Consider the following 22,850-nt stretch of genomic DNA (forward strand, 5'->3'; position numbering starts at 1 on the left):
ATGAATGGATATAGTGCAAAGCAGTATGAGAATTATAGCTGGGAATGGGGTGAATTATACCAGAGAGCAACCAGTTTTTATAGTCAGCACAAAGCAATTAATAAAGAGATACAAAGTAAAACAGATTTTATGTCATTTCCTGTGGCTAAACAACTGGTTTATGCAGTATAGTCTACTGGTGAAGAAAAAGGGGGCAGTGGCCAATTTAGTATGAGGACATAGAGGGCACAATCACAGAGCAAGCATGTTTGTGACTAATTAAAATTAATACACAGCAAGGTTCTTCATGTTAAATGTGCTTACATTATACAATGACAAAATTCTCAGTTAACCTGTAGGAGTAGGCCTTTGTGGCAGAGCTCCTGCAGTATCGAGATCAGATGTAGTGACCATAGGCTCTGAAATGAAAGAAAGAGGAAAACTCTACCAAACTGTAATACTATATTGAGGCAATGAAGTTAGTACTTATTATACAAAAACTGATGGAGAAAGGACCACAGTAAATCAAAATAAGAATACAGGGGAAGTATAAGAGTAGAGTGATTTTAAGAAAGGTTATGAATGTAAGTTCAACGTAGTTTTAGCAGGAGGTATACTGATAGAGAACCACAGAAATACAGTGTGTGTGTGTGTGTGTGTGTGTGTGTGTGTGTGTGTGTGTGTGTGTGTGTGTGTGTGTGTGTGTGTGTGTGTGTGTGTGTGTGTGTGTGTGTGTGTGTGTGTGTGTATAGTATATATATATATATATATATATATATATATATATATATATATATATATATCTATAGAGATATATGGATTCACTTCATAATCTTGAAATACTGAATTCTCGAATTTCAGTTTTTCAAGACCATGAAATCAAATCCACACAACACCGAAACAGCAAAACTGCGAAGCCCAAAACTGTGAAATTTAAAACACCTATAACACAGCACACACTAGACCACACATATACCACAACATCCACAACACAAGATAAACAAACAAAACAACACACATCCACAAACCTACAACACAAATAAGCATGGGGGGCAAGCCCCCCTGCACCCCCACACCCCCCTACTTATATATACTAACTCCGAAATCGCACAAACAGTAAACAAAAGCAAACACACACACATACACACAGACACACACACACACACTAACACGCACACACATTCTACAGTCCCTCACACACATCACACATATCAGCATGCTCACAAATACTCAAACTCTCACCCACAACCCTTACAAAACACTCACGTACCTGATATAACACCTAAATCCACACACGACAATGCACACCATCCACATACAATCCCGGACATTACGTAGCGTAAATCCATAACCGCGATTTGAATATCTCAAATTCGTGATTATGCACTTTCGCTATTTTCAAATTTTAACTTAATAGTCTCAAGATATTGAAATTTGATGTTTCAGTGTTTCGAGATTATAAAGTGTTTCTATATATATATATATATATATATATATATATATATATATATATATATATATATATATATATATATATATATATATATATATATATATATATATATTTATATATATATATATATACAGTTGTATTGATCAGTTTATGAGAGCATAGCACTAAACTAATAAGCACAATATAAAACCATCACTTAGTAAACATTCATGGATTAATCAGTACATCAAAACAGTGTTATATATACCAGACAACCAGCAATGTACATCATACACATATGTATTAAAGGGAAACAAACTCAGCATACATAAAGCATACATAAAGCATATCCAGTCTGAGTGAAATTGTTTCACCCTACCAAAGTCTTTTCACTGTTCTACATAGTCTTAGAACAAATAGAAATGTAATAATAGATGACACATACCTGTTCCATGAAGGAAAATAGTGCCTGAGTGTAACAGGAGATGACACCAATGCAGGCAGAGTCAATCATATGATCTTTGATCAATTCTGCTGCATTACAGACCTTCAATATTATGAATAGTCAACTATTTCAAGTCCTTCCATATATATATATATATATATATATATATATATATATATATATATATATATATATATATATATATATTTATACATATACTATGATCCCTATCCCTATCATATGACAGAAACTTCATTTGACTGAAACTCATTTGACTGAGACTATAAGACTGAAATTTCAAAAGACTGAAAAAATCACTTGGCTGAAACCCATAACACTTAATTTCAACATACTAAATTTTAAACTAGACCATATAAAACCAGACTAGATGGGGGCTACGCCCCCTCCCCAGCTGTATATACTAACTCCAGGATCGCACTACAGTGGAGAAAAGGGCATAGTAGTGGCAGCATGTAAACTACTGTAAGGTAAGTGAAAGGTATGTGCCCTTTTCCCTATGTAGTGCAATCCTTGTGTTTGTTTATATAGTTAGCAGGGTGTGGGGGGCACAGCACCTCACATTGAGAGGCTATGGGGGCATAGCCCTCCACATTGGGGGTGTGGGTGGCATAGCCTCTCACCTAGTCTGGTTTTATATGGTCCAGTTTACAATCTAGTATGTTGAAATTCAGTATTATGGGTTTCAGTCTTATAGGTTTCAATCAAGTGACTTTTCAGTCTTTTGAAAATTCAGTCTTGTGGTCTCAGTCAAATGAGTTTCAGTCAAATGAGGTTTCTGTCATATGATAGTGATCCATATATACCTATATCAGGCATTATGCTGAACTTGCAATACTACCAACTGGATAATAATATTGCACAGTAATAACTGGACACCCTTTTAAGGGCCTTTGAGTAGCTGATAATTATTAGTGGGTGGTGGCAAGTGGTACTACCATATAGTCTGGGTAAAAAGGGGCACAGCTGGAGAACCTGTGCCAGCCTTCCCCAGGAGTGTCTGTGTGGTTGTATAAACCCTTCTCAAAGTGTGTGTGTGTCAGCTACTTGGGCAGGGACATGAAGCACTGGTTGGACAGAGAGGGTGCTAGAGGTTTTAGCTTGCCCACCAGGCTGAGATCTGAACCCTATAGCTGTGCCAGTGGGGAGTCTTATTGGGGACTTGGAGATCTAGGGAGCAACCAGCCCCAGACAGACTATGATCTCTGTGTGCTCTTAAGGGAAATTGCACTTTACTGTGTGTATTTGTTATCCTTTCCTCATATATGAGACTCTGGTGTTAGTGGTGAGGATTGAGGCTCCTTGATTGCTGGGCCAGGGCATGAGCGTCACAACATAGTTTGCTTTGGAAGTAAAATAAATGAAGAATAAAACCTGTTAGTTTGTGTAGTGTTGAGGAAAGAAGTTGAAAGGAAAGGGCACATTTTCTAATACTTCCAGGAAATCTAAATAATGTCAATAGACAGCACATATGAAAGGCATATATGAATATCATGATACATTTTGATGATACAAAGTATGTTTCTTGGGGTCGGGGTTACAACAAAGTTTTCACTGAAAGTAGGGTGAATGTATATATCTGGGATCTTGGACTATTGATATCTTTGGGTTTGTTTGAAGACAGACTTGACTCAAAAACAGTGGCTGATTTCAAGAATGTATGGGAACCAAATAAATACCTTGATAGATGTGACCTTGCACATATTTTAAAGGATTGGAAGAATGTTGTGTATTTGAAAGTAAAAATATTTTGCAGGTCACTGAACCATTCAGTCAAAGAGGATACTGGCAACAATTTTAATGTGAGGTGTGATTTCACAACCTTAGTGTTGTTTAAACTGGGTTTAGAGTTCAGTGTATGGGTATATCAAACTCAGGTTCTCCTAGGAGACCTTACATGAATTTGTCAACATCTGCTTGAAAAACATAGAATATTTAAAGAAGCAGTTATCTAATCTGTTTCACTGTAACACGTATGTTGCTACTCAAGCAATGTGTTCTGAGTTATTTTCCCAGTACCAGTTTCAATACCATTCTTGTGAGACATGCATATACCTCCATATGGTCACCATAGCAAACAGCAGATGAGAATGAAATCAAAGAAACGAGATGAAGAATTTTTCGTTCAGCTAAGATGTATGTTCTAACACTAAGGGCTTTCCATAAAAAGTGCACTTAGTAGTGGCACAATTCATAATATAATGGAATAAAACAGATGAAGTTAGAAGATTACATAAATCAAAAACTTACATTGCTATGATTTATGTCCATGTGATATGCTCAGGTGGACAAGACAGGACTATTGCTAATTCATGGGATTGTTTCAAAAAGTTTAGGATTGCTTGTTAGTATTTTACACTGTAGTGAACTAGTGAACAATGGATACAGTTTGCCTTGTTTAAACGTTTTTGATTACAAGAAAGCTTTTGAATGAATGCACACACACACACACACACACACACACACACACACACACACACACACACACACACATACAAACTCTCTCCCCACAAACACACATACAGACATACAATATTTTTTTTTCTACAATAAATACAGATAACCCTGCAGAGACATCCCACACAGTGATACACACACACATACACTAAAGATGTTTTTATAGAATAGATGCAATTCCAAATCCAGAGGCTTTACTCTGAAAACGTGAAGGCACTATACGAAATAATACAGTATTTGTCATTTCTAACTTGACATGACTGTACTTACAGCATGACTTTATTTTTAGAGCAAAACAACTATTTAAAGAGAAACATTGCATAAATATTCCCAATGAAGTATCAGGGATATACTAATATACAAAGTAGAAGACAAGAAGAGAAACTGCAGATTCAGTGTTTGTAGACACAGAACTCTATTACACCAGTTTGTGTAACTTGTTCTATTGCAGATTAGACTGCATAATATTTCTTGTGAATTTTAATAGTTAATAAAAGTACCACTTCATAACTAAAACTTGAGCATTAACAAAAACACATTGAAATTAATCTTGCTTCATATTTCTGGCATATGGTAAAAATGATTACATTTAATACAAGCTGTAAACAAAGGTTAACACCTGTTTTTCTTTTACTATGTACAGTCCTTATTTAGGCAACTGCATCCTGACAGGGGACTCAGAAATAATAAATGGCTTTATAATTTATGGACAAATATACTTATGAAGTTTTGCGTACTGGTTGTATAAAACAATCTCTACCTAATATATCTTAATATTAGCAGAAAAAAATGAAACAACTCAAACTTTGCAAGAATGAGCTTTTGTTTGTTAAAAAGGTGAAGTAGTGTGCATTTTACTTGTTGTGCATATGGTTTGTCCTGCCTATTCTTGTTTCCATTAAAAAATGACCCAGTCTGTCCGTTTGAAAACGTGGCTACTCTAAATGCAAACACACTCAATTACTGGCAAGGCTATTATACAGTCACTGCACCCTGTTCATAGCCCATGACAAATTAATACATTATCAAATGCAAACATCTCAACTGTCCAGATTTTCACCAGTTGTCCAGATTTGTGCCTCCTATTTTTGGTCTACTCCTCACAAAAATTTGTGTTTTTCTGGCAAATCACTGAAGATTGAAGTAACTAAATAATGGCATACATATGAGTTTCATCTTCTTATCCTTCAGAAAATGCATGCTTGCACAAACCCTTTTATTCTAGCTAGCAACTTTTTAAGTTTACAAGAGACATATTCAAAATATGTCCCTAATTTTGGTCCTTTGTTCACCCATTATTTTAGGCTTTGTCCAGATTTCTTGTGCTAAGATGTTGAGAGAGGTATGCCAAACAAGCAACACTGTGTAGTTACATCCCAGAATATAGAAATAAGTGGTGTTCTGCATATGCATTTAAGTAGTCTGCCACTGGTGTTATCATACAAATGAACTACCAACTTTGTTTCTATGAAGGAATATGCTGCAACACCTTAAGTGGAAAACAGCATCAGTAATACTCACAAACTTTATTAACTATAGCTACATCTGCAGTTGTCATAAAAATGCTTTACATTAAAAAGACATGTACAATCCAATAGCAGGAGAACATTTTATTAAAACAAATAGTGAGTGCTGTCATGCCATCTTACATTACATACGTCAGATGAAGTATGTAAGGATTTGAAAGTGTTCGATGATTGTTTTAATGAAGTATTCACATGCTTTTTCATTATGCAATGATTTTTAATGTATTGCAGTGTTCTTGTATTTTCCTGTTGCTAGACCTATTATTTGTTAGGTCAAAGGCTATTAATAATAATAAAAAATAGGTGGAAACATTAACTTGATGTTAGAAATGCTTCACACTTTTTATAAGGCAAAATACTCTTGCGATTCCTTGTTGCCATTTTGCCAGTAACCGTTGTTATGAAAACCGTAAACCAGAAGGTAGCTGCAAGCTGCTGTCTGCAAAGCACTGAAATGGTACTATTTGAACTTTTAAAGATTTTTTACTTACAAATTCACCAGGAAATGTAATAACATACACAAATACTAAAAGCTTGTGTAATGCAAAATTAGGAGAAGCACAATTAAAAGAAATAGCAAGTACTTTAGTCTCGATCTCATTGCAGACATTTTCATCGCACAGTTTCTGTTTATTCTGAAATTAAATGCTTTTTTTCAGTATATCCTTGACTTTTGCCCAGTCCTCATTTTTTGATATTTACTAGAAAACTACTGTTGCAGTTTTATACTTCAAGTTATTCAAAAAATTCATATAGGTGCAAAACTTGTTTTAATAAATTTGTAAAGCAGATTGCAAAGTGTCCCATTTCTAATCTTATTTTTCTTTGTCCAGAACGCATGAGCCAATAAGTTGATCATTAAAATGGGCTAAATGAAAACAAGTAAGACTGGAGCATTAACATATTCATAATAATTTGGACCCTCCCAAGTCCTTGTTGCTGTTGTTTCATCATCAAGTGCTGTTATTGCAAAATGGCTATGAGAACAGTAACCAGCCTTACTTTATCTGTTGTGGGCATAGCTACTAGCTGATTTGCAGTAACTCAAACTAAACTTTTACAGCATTTTAACTATACATCTGCCCATGTTTTCTGTGATCTACATTAAAATAAATAAACATTTTGTGCTATGCAAAATAGTGGACCCAGTTTACTATAACAAATGGTGAGCACTTTTGTTGTGCATTTAGGAGGCAGGAGTCCCTAAATGAAACACAGGACAAGTGCTCAAAATTTGTCTTTGTAAAGTCTTCAGTTTTGTTTAGCTTTATACAAGCTGTCTTTCTGATAGTGTACTGAACGGGATCACAAGCAGACAGGAAAAAGTGAGTTAATGTTTTTAAACAACACTGGCTGAAAAGAAGATACGAGAACATCCAGTGAGCAGAAAACTGGGTAATCATAATATCTCCATATTTATTTATTTTTGCAGAAATTGACAGGGTAGAAAGTAGTAAACTCTTGAGTATGAAGGAATTTGAGAGGAACACAAACCCAAGGATGCATTCACACTGGGGACTAAAACAATATTGGAACTGTAGAATCACAGGATGTTCAAAGTAAAATGACACTGTGGGTGGGAATTTACGTGACATCATTAAAGTGTGTGTTACACTAGTCAGCTTAAACTTGGACCCGAATTTTAAACACTGGGATTGTCGCTTTAAGTTTTACTTGTTTTCCCCTATATTAATAGGTTCATAGGTAGGTACTAGGCTATCTGCCCAAGGGCATTTTTAAGCCTAGACAGGGTGTATCGGCTTTCGCCGCCCATTGATTAATTAACTGAGCCTCTGTCAAGCAGAGCCAATGAAGTGATCCCAGGGGTGTATTTTCTGTTACCCATCCACTTGTCAAGGCTTCTCTTGAAGAGTGTTAGTGATGGGTTCTGCCTAATGTAGTTAGGAATTTTGTTCCAAAGCATGGGGAGTCTCTGTGACACGAATCTATCCCTCCAGCATGTTTACTTTATTTTTCTGTAAACAATATCTTGAAAACTTTACTAATTTATTTGCTTGCTGATTTGATTTTGATTTATGCAGACACTTTATATGCTAAATTCATCAGCATGTATCTTTTTCTAGTAATATAATCTGTTTATCAACATATCTGTATGCCTTAGGTTTGTGGCATGGATAAATATGGTCTTTAAAACTATTCAATTCCCATTTCCTGAGCACTACCTTGTAAATATTCGGTGATTAAACACATTCCACTTCTCCTCCCTTGTATCAAGGCACAGAATATGAGTTGTGCTTCCCAGGACCAGGCATATAATGTATGCTGTGCCCCACCATAGTAGCATGATATGAAACATGATAACTTTTGAATCATGGGTTTAAATATAAAAACACTTAGAATTACTTTTCTGGAGTTTATGACTGGAATGGTTTGCCAAGTATGAGCTCAGTTTTAATGGCTGTAGTCTAAGCTTATAATTAAGTGGCTGTAAACCTGTGGGATACTAAGGTCACTCCCACAATAACACCTAGAGGGTATGTTCCTCAGCAGGTGCAGCCTTAGGTCACATGACATATGATTACATTGATAGCTTTAATGGGCTGACACATGTCATGGTCAGACTAGTCTATCATACGATGGATGGCTTGGAGAATAATGTCTTTTCAAGGGAATGATCATACATAGTATAGCTGTAGAGTCAAACAGTTTGACATATGACTAAACTGACTCAATAAATAATTAACCATTGATAGGTAATAATGACCCTGTGCTGGTGTGCCCAGTAAACTGAAATTAAGTTTTTTGTATGTCATAAATAAGTCTAATGAAAACTATAAAAACTGAATAATTAATGTTATGTTTGAAGTGAATACAGGCGTTACATATTCTATGAATAAGTCGGAGGAAATCAGTGATGGAACTGAATAATTCATTCATGTTTGAGTACCAATAAATTATCCATTCAAAAGGCAGGAAGTGTCTGCTGTGTCATTTAAAGGTAAGGTCCTGGACAATACTAGAAGTGCATAGCTTACACAGACATGTCCCTTCTGTTACATTTTCAAGATCCATGTTCCTCCTCATGCAGATGCCTATATTCTTCAGTACAAACATTGTATACTAGATCATTCTCTGAGTCCATAATACAAACTCCTACAAAATACTTCTACTACTAATCATGTAGACTTATCACAGAATAATCACTCATCTTTTTTTCCCGGCTCCTGAAAATATTTCATTGATTTCCAGGAGGTTTTACCTGCTTCCCAGTTTCTGATCTTAAACAACATTGAAAGACTGGATGAAATCTATATAGTGAAAACTACTGCTCTTTAGTAACACAGTCTATTTATTTTTTTGGTCTCATCCAGTAAAATAACTTATATGATGAACAAAAACTATTGCTTGTGAAATCTGATTCATAGGTTCATAGGTGTGTACTAGGCTAATGGCCCTGGAGCCTTTACAAGTCTAGCCCATAGGATTACCCTGGTATTGTGCCACCTGACCTTAGTTTCCAGTTCCTCTGTCAAGTAGAGCCACTGGAGTGATCCCCGGGGTGAATTTTCTATTTCCTATCCACTCATCAAAATTTCTCTTGAAGACGGCCAGTGAGGTGGTCTGTTTGACATGTATGGGAAATCTATTCCATAGCATGAGTAGTCTCTGGGTTATGAACCTGTCCCTTCAGCATGTTCTGTTGATTTTGGTAAAAAGGTTGAGATCTCTAGAGTGTGTGGTGCAGAGGGATTGGGATTTCTTTAGATGTAGCATTTCTAACAGAGCTGGGTAAGACATGGCTTTGTAAATCAAGCAGAGATTGCCTCTAAGTAGGCGATATGAGACAGAGAATAGTTGGAGTTTTTTTAGTCTGTCCATATAGGACAAGTGTTTTAGGCCTAGGATCCTCTTTGTGAGGTACTTTTGCAGCCTCTCCAGTTGTTGCAGATGTCCAGTGAGTTCCCTTTCAAATATCAGCATGTCACTATTTACTTGTATGGCAGCTCTTCTGAAACATATGTTCTTAGTTTAAAATAATTTTTCTGCCAGTGATTGCATATATCAGAAGTTTATATTTAAGTGTTTTGCAAACTTTAAATAATTTATGTTAGTAACTTATTTTTTTGTTTAACTTTCAAACCAGAAAAGAAGATAAACAAAATGTAAATGAGTCAAATGATAAAGGATTTTTAAACATTTAATTACTTCCATCAAGTAAGAATGGTAATGCCTGTTCATTTGAGTTCTCCCTGCTCCATGGAAAGAGACAACCTCAATGAATCAAACATATTCATCAGAAAACAAAATATCACTGAACGTGGGAAAATATACAGCCAAATGTCATTTTAGGTGTGCATACTGGAAAAAAATGGTTGCATTACATGAATGGAAGTCAGTACTGACATATCATTAGGCTCCATGTCTGCCTAGTAATGGCTCTCATATTAAATTAATTTCTTACATCTGTTATAAAAGATCTGAATGTAATTTGCAAAGAAAGGAACCTTATGAAGCATGCTTTCAAGATCCTGTAAGCTGAGATTTTGCAGTATGGGGGTAACAGTGTTTGATATCAATGCTGCCCCATTTCTTATAGGCATCCCATTTTGATCTACACAGCAATAAGCACTCCACATGTGACTGGGAATGTTTACCCTTTCATTAGGGTTGATCTTCGTAGGAATAACTCCTGTTACCAAAAATATTTCGGAGCATTGGTAATATTTAGAAATATTGACTATTGAAGATTCATACAGAGCCCACTTGCCGTTTGATATAACTGTTTGTGGTACAATGTTAGTAAGGGTGAATGTAGCTCTTCTGCTTTCAGTTGTGTTTTGGTGCCCTCTTGGATTAAGATGCCCACGGTTGTACCTTGGATCAAGTTTCTTGTAGTCATCATTAACTGCTTGACTTGTTATCAGCTGTTTCCTGTCAGGTACTACCCCTTCTCCAGCCATACACTTAGTCAGGTTTGCAAACGCTAGCTGAAAACAATAAACATAAATTAATATCACATCAGAAACTGATACCAACTACTGCACTGTTTCACAATTCACATTACTATTACTATCATAACTACTATTACTATTATTATAACTCCCAATAATATTAATAACAACTTTTATAGTAGTCTTGGAGCATTTGCCAACCTGGAACACACGCCATTCACCTTTGCATTGTATGAGTTACAAAACATCAGATGCCTAATTTGATCAACATTATGAACATGTCAATACTGATTGCAATCAAGATAATAAGCTTACAATTTGCTGTGACTTATTAAGCAAAATCAAAATGTTTTTCTCATTCTGTAGAGCAGCAGTGGGATGGAAGTCTGAGAAGTTTTCTTTAAATTTTTTTATGATATACACACACACACACACACACACACACACACACATATATATATATATATATATATATATATATATATATATATATATAGATATCGATATATACACTTTAGTCATAAGTATCTCTATAGTCAGGCACACTGATGTCCCACTCACCAGGCTGAACAAGGAGAAAATTACAGTCAGCTCCCTGTCAGGTGCCAGGATCTGCCACATAACGCAAGCACTCAAGTCACTCCACAACAAGTAAAAATATGACTCTGTCATTGTCCATGCTGGAGTGAAGGACTTGAGACATACCTCCCTGGACTACATGAAAAGAGACTTGGAAGAGCTCTTGTATCATGTGACCCAGGCAGGTATGACCCTAGCCCTGAGTAGCATCCTGCCTTTGCCCACAATGATACCAAGATATAAGGACAAAATGATTGACTTCAACAATTGGCTAAGCTTCTGGTGTCATTCAAAGGGGATCCAGTATTTGTCTGCCTGGGAAGACATGATCGACAAACCACGATGCTTTGCCAGAGATGGTCTGCACCTGTCACCCCTGGGATTCAGGTTACTGGCTAAAGCTCTTGCCACCCCTATAGTGCCTTTTTTAGGCAAGGTTCAAAGGATAAAACCACCACCGTAACAGACACAAGCATCCAAAATCTGAAGGTAATGTTACTCAATGCTAGAAGTCTAAACCTCAAAATGCACTCTCGAGGCACTCCTAAAAATGGAGAACATCGATATCTGTGCAGTAGCTGAGACCTGGTTCAAGGCTCCAGAGAGCACCCCTGCAATACCAGGCTACAATTCTTACCACACTTTTCGGCCACAAAACCAAGACCGAAACACTAAAGGTGGAGGAGTGTCCATAGTCACCAAGGATATTCACACCTCCAGGCTAGTTGCCCAACACAATGCATCTGAAATTCTCCAGGTGCAACTAACACTAGGTAAGACTGCAATCCGAATTGTAACTTGCTACAGATCCCCCACCATGCTCCAAGATTCTCACTACACCTTTCTAAACATATTGGAAAATATTAAGATACAACCAAACACCCTAATACTGGGTGATTTCAACTACCCTGCCATTAATTGGGAAAACTACTCGGGTACCAACTCCTTTTCCCAACAGTTCTTGGAATTCATAAATTCCAATGCCCTGGATCAACTAATACATTGTCCCACCAGGGGCTCCATTATCCTAGACCTGGTCATTACCAACATGGGAGACAGATGCTCCACAACAGTGGTCACTCCCTCATTGGTCAGGTGTGAACATAAGCAAATCACCCTTGACATCCACATCCCACCCCCACCCCCCAGTAAGGAAACCTCCTTAAAAAACTTCTCCAAAACCAACTTCATGCTACTGAAGTCAGAAGTGACAAACTTCACAACACCCATGCAGACGGGATCTGGAAGTTCAACTGCAGAATCCTACACTAAGGCACTGTACGAGCACATCCACTTGTGCATGAATCGTGCCATCCCAAATAGAACCAAGATTCTCTTCTCCAAAAAAAGGAAAACAATCTGGTGGTCCCCTGCTATAAACAAACTATACAACAGAAGGAAGAAACTGTTGCAGAAAAGAGGAAAATCCCAGGATGCAAAAAACTCCCTCACCAGCCTCAGGAAGAAGCTGAGATCCCACATAAAATCCTCAAAAGCTAGTTACGAAAATAAAATTGCCAAAGATTCCAAAGACAACCACAAGGCATTCTATAGTTATGTCAAGAATCTAAATGGCAATGCTCAGATCTGCTCTGAGCTAAACAGAATGGTATTAAATATACTGATCCCAAGGATATTGCCAATATCCTGGCAGATCGATTTAGTGCCAACTTCACCCCCCTCTGACGCCCTAAAGGGCCCATCTCAATACCAAAAGATTGCCAAATTCCAATAATCATGGCCACACAGGTAGAAACCGCACTCTCCAAAGCTAAGAATACAGCATCCATGGGACCAGATGACATCCCAGGCTGTGTACTACATGAACTACAAAATGAACTGGCACCTCACCTAAGTGTCATGTTTAATCATAGCCTTACCTCAGGCTTTGTGCCCACTGAGTGGTGCACAGCTACAGTTATCCTGCTCCACAAGGGAGGATCCACCTTGGATCCCAGGAACTACCATTCCATCAGTCTGACAAGCTTGATCTGCAAGGGCATGGAACGCATTATAATGGAACTTATAAACAAAGACATTGGCAACCTTCAAACACTGGACCCCACCCAGTTTGGGTTTGTGAAGGGCTGATCTTGTCTCCTGAATCTGATTGACCTCTTCAAATCAGTCTACAGAGCTGTGGACAAGGGTAAGGCGGTCCACACAGCCTATCTGGACCTCACCAAGGCCTTCAACACCATCCCCCACTCTGGAATCATAGATAAACTTACTAAGCTGGGCATAAATCCCTATGTCACTCGATGGGTTGCCAACTGGCTTACTGACAGAACCCAGACTGTAAAAGTAGCCAACTCCAAATCCAGCTCCCGACAAATGACAAGTGGAGTACCTCAGGGTTCAGTCCTTGGACCACTTTTGTTTGGCATCTACTTCTCTGAAATACAGGCCAACACTAAGGGACTCTGGCTAACAAAGTTTGCAGATGACTGCAAACTGGGAGCCATTATTGAATCCCCAAATGATGTGGATATTCTACAAAAGGGCCTTACAGAAACAGATGCCTGGTACCAGAGCCATGGGCTCAAGCTTAATGCCAAGAAATATATAGTTATCCTCTTTGGAAAAAAACATGTATCCATGAATTACCACATAGGTGGCAGGACACTAAACATCGAAAGTGTGATGAGATGCTTAGGGACAGAGGTGGACAGTGGTCTCACTTTCGATAACCACATTGCCACAACAGTCAGGAAATCCTTCTATGTGGCACACCTCATCACTAAGGGCTTTTCATCCAGAAAAAAGTAGGTCATTGTCTCACTGTAATCATCCCTCATTAGACCCATTATAGAGTATAATGCCACGTTTGGTATGTACCTCACAAGACATCTGCAACAGCTGGAAAGGCCACAGAAATACCTCACTAAAAGAATCACAGGCCTAAAGCAGATGCCATATGCTGACCATCTAAAAAAACTCCAGCTATACTCTGTGGCATATCATCTACTCAGAGGCGATCTCTGCTTAACATACAAGGCCATGTCAAACCCTGAGCTGTTGGTCATGCTCCACTTAAAGAAATCCAAATCCCTTAGAGCCACAAGCTCCAGGGATCTAAACCTTATCATCACAATGAACAAAACATGCTGGAGTGATAGGTTCCTGACCCAGAGACTCCCCATACTCTGGAATAGACTGCCCATACATATCAAGCAGAGTGCCTCATTGGCCCTCTTCAAAAGGAACCTTGATGATTGGATGGGAGATAGAAAATTCACCCCGGGGATCATGTCAGTCACCCTGCTAGACAGGGGCCCAGAGAAGTAAATATTGTGGGAAGAAATATCCAAGGAATTGTTATGGCTAGGCTTGCATAGGCCTTAGAGCCAATAGCCTAGTACCAACCTATGAACCTATAAACTTATATACTTGTGTGTAAAGAAAATGTTTTTCAGCAATTGAAAACATAAAAACATGCTCTAAAGTCCTAAATTAGATTGCATTTAGTCTATAAAGTTTCCCACATAGCTTGCTACATGCTTCTGGTTTTCTTCAGGGTTTGTCTGTCTCTGGCTACTTTGTTCTGTATGAAAAACAATTTTTCATTAAGAATGTCAACTCACTTACTTTTCTGTACATAATATCAAACATTATGTTCACTTTTCAGCAAGGAAAATACAAGGTGGAATGACTCTGAGCAGACATGATGTGTGCCATGCCCGACAGATCAGCATTATGTAGGGAACCGTGTAGTATAGTTTCAGAATAAATGCACAACAATAAGCAGGTCTTCTAAATTGTTTGTACTGCAGTGTGTTCTTTATCATACTTTTTTCTGCTTAGTTGCAGAAGTTTTGATACAGTAAGGCATGATCATTAATAAGATAATGCTTTGTCTCAGACATCAGGAAGCACTTTGTTTATATCATGTCTATCCCCCAGTGTTCGCTGACCATCAGATCTCTATGGTCAGTCAGCCTAACTCTCTCCATAAGCAAGAGACAAGTACTGAGGCCATGATTTAGGTAGCTACCAGAGTATTTTCTGTTAAGTCCCTAATCCCACAATTTGGCTTAAGGATATACCATGCTCTCACCTTACATGTTGATGCACCCAACCATATGGTAATGAGGACTGCCATCACCAGCTTAGTAGGGCAAGCCCACATGCCTTATCACAGCTCTGTGTGTGTGTGTGTGTGTGTGTGTGTGTGTGTGTGTGTGTGTGTGTGTGTGTGTGTGTGTGTGTGTGTGTGTGTGTGTGTGTGTGTGTGTGTGTGTGTGTGTGTGTGTGTGTGTGTGTGTGTGTGTGTGTATGCGTATGTGCTCATGCTTGTGTAAGGAAATGTGTGTTTGTTTGTGTGTGTGTGTGTGTGTGTGTGTGTGTGTGTGTGTGTGTGTTCTGTCTCTCTCTCTCGATACATATATATATATATATATATATATATATATATATATGTGTATATACAGTATACATAATTGACAGACCATGATGCTTTGCCAGAGATGGTCTGCACCTGTCGCCTCTGGGATTCAGGTTACTGGCCTAGGCTCTTGCCACCCCGATAGTGCCTTTTTTAGGCAAAGTTCAAAGAACAAAACCACCACCATAACAGGTACAAGCATGCAAAATCTGAAGGTAATGCTACTCAATGCTAGAAGTCTAAACCTCAAAATGCACTCTCTCGTGGCACTGCTAAAAATGGAGAACATCGATATCTGTGCAGTAACTGAGACCTGGTTCAAGGCTCCAGAGAGCACCCCTGCAATACCAGGCTACAACTCTTACTACACTTTTCAGCCACCAAAGCAGGACCGAAACACTAAAGGTGGAGGAGTGTCAATATTCACCAAGGATATTCACATCACCAGGCTAGTTGCCCAACACAATGCGTCTGAAATTCTCCAGGTGGAACTAACACTAGGTAAGACTGCAATCCAAATTGTAGCTTGCTACAGATCCCCCACCATACCCCAAGATTCTCACTACATCTTTCTAAACATACTGGAAAATATTAAGATAGAACCAAACACCCTAATACTGGGTGATTTTAACTACCCTGCCATTAACTGGGAAAGCTACTCATGTACCAACACCTTTGCCCAACGGTTCTTGGAATTCATAAATTCCAACGCCCTGGATCAACTAATCCATAGTCCCACCAGGGGCTCCAATATCCTAGACCTGGTCATTACCAACATGGGAAATCGATGCTCCACACCTATGGTCACCCCCTCGTTAGTCACGTCTGACCATAAGCTAATCACCCTTAACATCCACATCCCACCCCCACCCCCCAGTAAGGAAACCTCCATAAAAAACTTCTCCAAAGCCATCTTCATGCTACTCAAGTCAGAAGTGACAAACTTCATGACACCCATGCAGACGGGAGCTGAAAGTTCAACTGCTGAATCCTACACTAAGGCACTGTATGAGCACATCCACTCATGCATAAATCGTGCCATCCCAAATAGAACCAAGATGCTCTCATCCAAAAAAAAGAAGCCAATCTGGTGGTCACCTGCATAAACAAACTTTACAACAAAAGGAAGAAACTGTTGCAGAAAAGAGGAAACTCCCAGGATGCAAAAAACTTCCTTACCAGCCTCAGTAAGAAACTGAGATCCCTCATAAAATCCTCCAAAGCTAGTTATGAAAATAAAATTGCCAAAGATTCCAAAGACAACAACAAGGCATTCTATAACTATGTCAAGAATCTAAATGGCAATGCTCAGATTTGCTCTGAGCTAAAACAGAATGGCATTAAATATACTGATCCCAAGGATATTGCCAATATCCTGGCAGATCGATTCAGTGCCAATTTCGCCCCCCTCTCACACCCTAAATGGCCTATCTCAATACTGGAAGATTGCCAAATTCCGGTAATAATGGCCACACAGGTAAAAAACACACTCTCCAAATCTAAGAATACAGCATCCATGGGACCAGATGACATCCCGGGCTGTGTACTACATGAACTACAGTATGAACTAGCACCTCACCTAAGTGGCATGTTTAATCATAGCCTCACCTCAGGTTCCGTGCCCACTGAGTGGCACACAGCTACAGTTATCCCACTCCACAAGGGGGGATCCACCTTGGATCCCAGAATCTACCATCCCATCAGTCTGGCAAGCCTTATCTGCAAGGCCATGGAGCGTATTATAATGGAACTTATAAACAAAGACATTGGCAACCTTCAAATACTGGACCCCACCCAGTATGGGTTCGTGAAGGGCCGATCTTGTCTCCTGAACTTGATTGACTTCTTCGAATCAGTCTCCAGAGCCATGGACAAGGGTAAGGTGGTCCACACAGCCTATCTAGACCTTGCCAAGGCCTTTGACACCATCCCCCACTCTGGAATCATAGATAAACTTACCAAGCTGGGCATTAATCCCTATGTCACCCAATGGGTTGCTAACTGGCTTACTGATAGAACCCACACTGTAAAAGTAGCCAACTCCAAATCCAGCTCCAGACAAGTGACCAGTGGAGTACCTCAGGGTCAGTCCTGGGACCGCTCTTGTTTGGCATCTACTTCTCTGAAGAACAGGCCAACACTAAGGGACTCTGGATAACAAAGTTTGCAGATGACTGCAAACTGGGAGCCATTACTGAATCCCCATATTATGTGGATACTCTACAAAAGGGCCTTACAGAAACAGATGCTTGGTGCCAGAGCCATGGGCTCAAGCTCAATGCCAAGAAATGTATAGTTATCCCCTTTGGGAAAAAAACATGTATCTGTGAATTACCATATAGGTGGCAGTACACTAAACACCGAAAGTTTGATAAGAGACTTACTGACACAGGTGGACAGTGGTCTCACCTTCAATAACCACATCACCACAACAGTCAGGAAATCCTTCTATGTGGCACACCTCATCACTAAGGGCTTTTCATCTAGAAAAAAGGAGGTCATTGTCCCACTGTACTCATCCTTCATTAGACCCATTATAGAATACAATGCCCCGTTTGGTATGTACCTCTCAAGACATCTGCAACAACTGGAAAGGCCACAGAAATACCTCACTAAAAGAATCACAGGCCTAAAGCAGATGCCCTATGCTGACCGCCTTAAAAACTCCAGCTATACTCTGTTGCATATCATCTACTCAGAGGCGATCTTTGCTTAACATACAAGGCCATGTCAAACCCAGAGCTGTTGGACATGCTACACTTAAAGAAATCCTAATCCCTCAGAGCCACATGCTCCAGGGATCTAAACCTTGTCATCACAATAAACAAAACATGCTGGAGGGATAGGTTCCTGACCCAGAGCCTCCCCAGACTCTGGAATAGATTGCCCATACATGTCAAGCAGAGTGCCTCTTTAGTCCTCTTCAAAAGGAACCTTGACAATTGGATGGGAGAAAGGAAATTCACCCCGGGGATCACGTCAGTTGCCCTGCTAGACAGGGGTCCAGGGAAGTAAATAGCGTGGGAAGAAATAGCCAGGGAATTGTTATGGCTAGGCTTGTATAGGCCCTAGGGCTGTTAGCCTAGTACCAACATATGAACCTATGAACATAGAAGGTTACTAAGCTAATGGCCCTAAAGCCCTTACAAACCTATCCATATTTATTCGGAGTTGCCCCAATTGTTGGTGCGTAGGTGAGCAAAGTTCACAAATGTAAGAGTGTATGGTGATAAATACAGACTTTCTCTGTCCAAGACAGACATGGACACCAACCAGAAGTGAAAGTGAGGTCACCCATCCATTGATCTAGATTGCATTTGATGAGGGTCAAGGAGGTGCTTGGTTTCACATGCATTTAAAGCTTGTTCCAGAGAAGTGGTATTCTCTGGGAGATGTATCTATCCCTACAGCATGGCCTGATCTTGTCAAAGGCTAGGTTAGGATCCCTGTAGCAAATGACCCTTGTGCAGTTTGATTTATGAATGTGTAGTATTTCCATCTGAGTGAGGACAGAGACTGCCCTGTAAGCCAGGCACAGGTCACCCCTTAATAACTTGTAGAAGACAGAATACAGTGACAAGGCTTTCAGTCTTTCTGCTTAGGACTTATTTTATGTACTCTCTATTTTCTTGGTGAGAAACCTGTGTAGTCTGTCCAGCTGTTGCAGGAGTCTTGTGAGGTACATGCAAAAGGGAGCATTGAACTCAGTTATTGGTCTGATGAATTATAACATCCTCTGATCTAGATGTGATGCCTTTACTTATAAGATGTGCCACATAGAAGTATTTCCTTATCACTGTTTATACATGGTGGTTGAAGTTCAGATTGCTATCAACCTAATTACCCGGATAATGGATCACTGAGTCTACACGTATGAAGGGTGCTGTCTATAATGTAATTAACAGGGATGTCAGCTTTCCCAAAGGGCATAGTTATGCATTTTTTTGCACTTAGCATTAATCCTTGGCTTTGACACCAATCATGTGTCTGCATTAACCCTTACTGCAGTATATTAACATTGTTAGGGGACTCAATGATTGCTCCCAATTTGCAGTCGTTAGCAATCTTGATCAACCACAGGCCATCCAAGTTGGCTGAACTTCTGAGAAATAAATTCCAAAAAGTAAGGGGACAAGCACAGAACCCTGTGGATGGCACTGGTGACTGGTCTTTTATTAGAGGTGTAGTCACCCACTTTGACAGTATGATTCCTGTCAGTAAGCCAGTTGGCTACCCATCTGGTGAGGTAGGGATTCATTCCCAATTGGGAGAGTTTGTCTATAATATCTGAGTTGGGGATTGTGCCAAATGCCTTCGCTAGGTCAAGCTAGCTGGTATGCACTGTCTTTCACTCATCCAGGGGTTTGGTGACTTTCTTGAAGAAGAAGTCAACCAGAAGTCAACCAGGTTTAACAGGTATGATCTACCTTTACTAAATCTAAACTGGGTTGGGTCCAGAGTTTGAACATTACCTATTTCCTTGTTAATAAGTTCCATAATGATTCTTTCCATGGTTTTGCAGATGAGGCTAGTCAAGCTTATGGGCCTGGAATTCCCAGGGTTGATTGATAACCCCCCTTTGTGCAGAGAGATTACCGTTGTTGTTCTACATTCTGTCAGAACATAGTCATTTCCTCAGGCTGTGGTTAAACAGGGATCCAAATGGGTCTACTAGGTCATATTTTAAATTGTTTAAGAGGCAGCTTGGGATGTTGTCTGGGTTCATTGATGCCATGTTTTTGGCCTTGGACAGCACAGAGATAACCCGCTCTCTTGAGATAATAGGCTGAGGAATGGTAGTAGGTATAATTTGGGGGGTGACTGGAGGAGATAGGGGTGAAGTTTTCTCCAAATCTGTCAGCTTGCAGGTTGGCTATTACCTCCGGTTGAGTATGGGTGGTGCCATCCACAACCAGTTCAGTCCATAGCTGAGTATTCCTTTTTAGATTTTGAAAGTAGCTATGTAATAGCTTGTGATAATTCTTAGCTAGGGAGGCTAGTATTTTAACATGTTTTAGATCTGCTTGTCATCTACTGAGAATTTAATACAGCTGTAGAGTGTTTGTATTCCCTACATTGTTGACAGCTATAGCAAGCATATTGCATTATAACATTGTTCTGATAATATTGTTTGTTTGATAAAGTCTTATGGACCAGGCCATGCATGAAAAGAGACTTAGGACCAGTAAACTAATACAGCAAAAATGAATAAATAAATAAAAATAATAAAAATATATTTTATTTATTTAGTACAATCAGTATGGACTGTAAAAACACTGCAGGTATAGAAAAAAGGCACCACAGAAATTATGTTACTTTTAAAAAATCTGTTTATTCCCCATTGCCTGCCTGCCATCAACTTCCTGCTTCACCAGGCTATCATCTAGGTAGCTACTAGGAGCTTCTTTTCTGTGTTTATCCAAAATCTTCAATAATCCCTGGTAGATGGCATGTCCACTACCAAAGTTGAAATTGTCTGTTAGTGTTAATGTGTACTTCCATGCTTTTACTGATACCTCTCAACCTCTTAGTACAAGAAATCTTGACATAGTGTAAAATAATGGGGGGGGGGGGGCAAAGGCCAAAAATAGGGACAGATTTTAAATATTGGTCTTATAAACTTAGACAGTTGCTAGATTAACAGGATTTGAGTTAGCAGGCATTTCCTGAAAGATATTAAGTCTAAAAATCAAATGTATGTCATTATTTAGTAACTTCAATCCATAGTGATTTGCCAACAAACCGCAAACTTTATGAGGAACAGACCAAAAATATGAAACAGAACTCTGGACATTCTGTGTAAATCTGCAGAGTTGAGAGCTATGTCGGCTACAACACAATCTAGTTGCTTACAAGGTCAAGAAATAAGTGATATTGAAGCCCCAGTGCTGTCATCTTGGCATTCAGCAGACAAAGCATCCATTCTGACACAGGTTAAACAATGACAGAATCCATTCCCCTAGGATGTGAGATCAGGCATTATAAGTGTCACTTCCAGTCTTGCTTGTTGGGTCATACATTGCCTAGGATGATTTTTAAACTCGGCTAATCTGCTTCATCATCAGGGCTTTATCCCATAGAGCTAAATTTCCTTTTGATAAAATCCAAAAGAAGCATGCAAACAAATAGTACCTACCTATGAACCTATATTTATAATCAAACAAAGCTCCTCATTAGCACTCTTCAAGAAAAATCTTGATGATTGGATGGGAAATAGGAAATTCACCCCGGGGATCATGCCTGTGGCTCTGCTTGACAGTGGTACAGGAAAATAATTTTCTTGGGTGGCAAAAGCCAGGGTACCTTTTTGGCTGGGCTTGTATAGGCCCCAGGGCCAATAGCCTAGTACCTACCTATGAACCTATGAACCGCTCAGTATGCAGTCCGGTATGTATGTGTGTGCGTGTGTGTGTATGTGTGTGTGTATGTGGTAACTTTTACAGTTACAATTCATAGGTTCATAGGTTTATAGGTTGATACTAGGCTATCTGCCCTAGGGCATTTATAAGCCTAGCCAGAGTGTGTTTGGTTTTCGCCACCCTTTTAGATTAGTTGACTGTGCCTCTGTATAGTAGGTCACAGAAGGTAGCCCTTTTAAGGTTAGTTTACTGTACCTCTGTCAAGCAGGGACACAGAAGAGATCCCAGGGGTAAACTTACAATCTCCCATCCACTTGTCAAGATTTCTCTTGAAGAGGGTCAGTGAGGGGCTCTGCCTAACATGGATTGGGATTTTGTTCCAGAGTGAGGGGAGCCTCTGGGATATGAATATGTCCCTCCAGCATGTCCTATTTATTTCTGTGCTGAGGTTCAAGTCCCTGGAGCATGTAGCTTTAAGGGATTTGGATTTCCTGAGGTGAAGCATGTCCATTAATTCTGGGTTGGACATGGCTTTATAAGTCAGACACAGATTGCCTCTGAGTAGGCGGTACGCAACTGAGTAGAGCTGGAGTTTCTTTAGCCGAACTGCATAGGGCATCTGTTTGAGCCCCTTGATCCTCTTGGTGAGATACTTTTGGGGTCTTTCCAGTTGCTGAAGGTGTCGGGTAAGGTACATCCCAAACAGGGCATTGTACTCAATTATGGGCCTGATAAGTGATGAGTAGAGGGGCACAATG

General features: G+C 39.4%; 1 protein-coding gene across 1 annotated transcript in view; it reads right to left on the reverse strand.

Moving 5' to 3' along the window:
- Positions 1-9,698: 9,698 nt before the first annotated feature.
- Positions 9,699-22,850, reverse strand: part of LOC122813777 (endonuclease domain-containing 1 protein-like) — a 55,279-nt gene continuing 42,127 nt past the window's right edge. Inside the window, exon 2 of the mRNA XM_044086277.1 lies at positions 9,699-10,806. Coding sequence (XP_043942212.1) covers positions 10,264-10,806 — 543 coding nt within the window. The 3' untranslated portion in view covers positions 9,699-10,263. The remainder of the gene's footprint in view (positions 10,807-22,850) is intronic.

This window comes from Protopterus annectens, chromosome 1.part1, assembly GCF_019279795.1.
Source record: "Protopterus annectens isolate FY-2018-M chromosome 1.part1, PAN1.0, whole genome shotgun sequence".
NCBI classification, from domain to species: domain Eukaryota; kingdom Metazoa; phylum Chordata; order Ceratodontiformes; family Protopteridae; genus Protopterus; species Protopterus annectens.